General features: G+C 35.8%; 1 protein-coding gene across 1 annotated transcript; it reads left to right on the top strand.

The window, feature by feature from the left end:
- Positions 1–2,227: 2,227 nt before the first annotated feature.
- LOC123263984 lies at positions 2,228–3,136 on the top strand. The gene has a single exon (XM_044727030.1). The coding sequence runs from the start codon at positions 2,228–2,230 to the stop codon at positions 3,134–3,136; it is 909 nt and encodes a 302-aa protein (XP_044582965.1).
- The last annotated feature ends 220 nt before the right edge of the window (positions 3,137–3,356 follow it).

Here is a 3,356-nt window from a genome sequence, read left to right as displayed (position 1 = left end):
ATATAATATTAACTCACGACGCTGGTAAGTACGCGGAGTGACTCAATGGTACACACTTTTACTGATTATAAAAAGGATTTGAGTTCGTGTTTTCGTCATATCAAATAGTTTCTTGTCAACATCATAATTTTATATCACTATCGAATAATCAACAATGAATGGTTCCCAATTTTAGTGATAGAAAGAAACATTATTTGAATTTATTTCTTAAACCGACTATTTATTAGTTTTTTCTGTTTGAAAAAATATATTTTTATTTTGCACATTACCATATAAATCCGAAATGTTGAATGATTTGACATCTGTTTTTAAGATATTTAAAGGCAATACTTCAAAGATAACCGAAAAAATGTGATTGGATGAACAATTGAATTTTGTTAAATGACGAATGAAAGTTGGATAATGGAGGGTGAGTTCAAGCGATAGGGGTGATATAGTAAGCGGATAGCTTTGCCAATATGCTGTCCATACATCACGGGGGTAGTCCGACAAACTGGGGAAACCTGACCAGAAATATGATGTCATTTATATGGTAATACATCGGAATCCCGTCATTTAGATACTTTAATGATTAATGTCTTCGACAAGACAACGCCAGCTGGTATCCCAGCAACATTTCCTTCATCTTTTCTTTTTAACCGTCTTTTTCTGTATTTTCGGTCTATATTCGTTTTTTAAATGTTTAATTTCAAATTAACTTCTTTATAGTTCCTTAATTTTACTTTTTATTCAATGCAATGTCTATATTTCAAAACTCAGCATCAAATATAAATATTTTATCTTTACAACAAAACTATTAAAAAAAAAAAAAAAGTGTGTGCGATAATCTAAATTATCGTTGCAACACCGCCGCAACACCCCTGAAACACTGCTGTACCCCAATGCTAAAGCATAGCTACAATCTCACAAAAAATGGCATCATAATTAATTTATCACGCAATTATTAATTAATAAATAACTCGAGCATAAATTTTAATGTAAGATCTATCGTTTAATCTCCTTTTATTCAAATGCCTAATATTCAAACGAAAAAAAATTTTTAAATCAGGCCAAAGTACCGCGAAATTATTGATTCTTTTTAGTCGTATTATTGAAGTATATTTTTAATTTTGTCCCCTGGGTTGAACAGAAGCGGCATGCTTATCGAAATACCCTGGAAAAATTTTATATAATCATTAAACTGCGATGGGATTCGAACCTGGGTCGTCTGCATGAAAGTCTCGAACATTACCAACTGCGCTGCAAGTCGTAGTTAACTAAAAGAATTTAGTTTAGCTATTTGAATGATGAACAAATATTTTATTTCAATGTATCCCACCAAACGAAGGTAGTGCAGCGGTGTTGCGGCGGTGTTTCGGCGGTGTCACGGCGGTGTTGCGGCGGTGTTACAGTGGTGTTGCGGCGGTCGATCGAAATTTATTATTTTCTAGTAGAAAATAATAATTTAATTTTCACTCGGGACAGTGCAGCCGTGTTGCGGTGATGTTGCGGAAGTGTTGCGGTAATCACAATTTTATTATTTCGTCACAGATTTGTTGCAGCTGTGTTTCGGCGGTGTTGCGGGATTTAAAAAGTATTTTAGAAATATTTATTATAGTGTAGCCGTGTTGCGGCAATTATAATTTTTTTATTTTATCACAAATTTGTTGCGGCTGTGATGCGGTACTGTTGCGGGCACTTAGACTCCGTACGGCGCTGTTGCAGCGCTGTTGCGGCTATTTTATGTTTTTACTCGGGGTTCTATACAAGTACATTCCATTATTCATAGTAAACAAAATACATAATAATAAACTCTTGCGATATTATGAAACGAATTTCAAGATAACCAGGCGTTCAAATCAGCGGAAGTTTAGGAATTTACAAGATCATCTGATCGAAAATGTAGAATCAGGTGATACGAAGAGGATATATAATTTCACCAAGTGAGGTTCAGAGTATTCTTAATCTAGACTCCAACTTCGGTTTCCCAACATCAAATGACAAGCTTCCGTCGGTAAATATAATTAAAGATCTTGAGGGGTGTGTTAACCGAGTCAAGGATGATCAGTTGTCGAATGATCAACTTTCAGAGTGGAGGAACAACTTAAGAACGAGAGGGGTGAACATTGTGACTAATTATATTAAAAATCAACGTGTGAAAAAGAGAAATAAAAAACGACATAGTAGGTTAATTAAGAATATTAGAGTCACTAAAAAGTTTCTCACACTACACAAAGAATTGTTGGTAATGAGATCAGACAAAGGGAACTCGACTATGGTGATGTACAGGGAAGAGTACCAGAGGGAGATGAACAAACTTGTCAATGACGAGGAAACGTATCAGAAAACTGGTCGTGATCCAACGTCAAGACTGCAGGACTTGGGCATCAAATTAATCAGAAACTTAGTGGAGAAAGAGGTCATTGATGAAATGGAAGGTAAACGGATGATCAAGCACAATACGTTACCACCAAGAATTTATGGACTAAGGAAAACACATAAACCGGGGTGTAAACTCAGGCCTGTAGTTAGCAGCATCGGATCACCAAGTTACAAAATTGCTAGGTTTGTACACAAGATCTTGTCACCATACGTCATGAGTTTGAGATACAGTATGAAAGACTCGTTTGAGTTCATTGATAAGATCAAGGGCATCACATTGTCGAACAACTATATTCTAATATCACTGGACGTCGTGTCACTGTTTACAAATGTACACAAGTATTTGATAAACCAGATAATTGAAGAACGGTGGGATGTTATCTGCGAGTTTGTTAAGTTGGACCAAGAAACACTGTTAAGATCAATTAATTATTGTTTTTACTCTGGATATTTTGTATATGAAAATAATTTTTACCTTCAGGAAGAAGGATGTGCAATGGGCAGCCCAGCAAGCCCAACGATTGCCATCATCGCTGTGGACTACGTAATTGAAAAAGCATTAGCTAAGCTAAGCTTTGATGTCCCTGTAATTACGGCGTATGTAGATGACTTGTTCACGACTATACCAGAAGATAAAAAAGATGATATTTTGACATTGTTCAATAGCATAGATAACCAAATACATTTTACACTCGAAGAAGAAGTCAACGGAAAGCTACCATACCTGGATGTCATGGTTTGGCGAGTAGAGGAAGGCAACTTGGTCACGTCATAGGTACAAAAATCGTACAGCTCAGGCAGAATCTTGAATTACAACTCATATCACCCTCTTAGTCAGAAACTAGGGGTGGTACAAGGCTTCCTGAACAGAGCAATTCGATTGAGTCATGAAAGTAAAGTGGATGACAGTGTAGAATTGGTAACCAAACTTTTGTTGTCAAATGACTATCCAATGAATACAATCAGAAGATGTAAGAATATAACATTAGAAAGGA

This window comes from Cotesia glomerata, linkage group LG4 (assembly GCF_020080835.1).
Source record: "Cotesia glomerata isolate CgM1 linkage group LG4, MPM_Cglom_v2.3, whole genome shotgun sequence".
Lineage (NCBI taxonomy): Eukaryota > Metazoa > Arthropoda > Insecta > Hymenoptera > Braconidae > Cotesia > Cotesia glomerata.
Note: the sequence above shows the minus strand (reverse complement) of the source record. Positions and strands in the feature narration are given on the sequence as shown.

Bases quoted from the DNA above. Each gene is read 5' to 3' on its own strand.
- LOC123263984 (XM_044727030.1), top strand. From the start codon at position 2,228: ATGAGATCAGACAAAGGGAACTCGACTATGGTGATGTACAGGGAAGAG.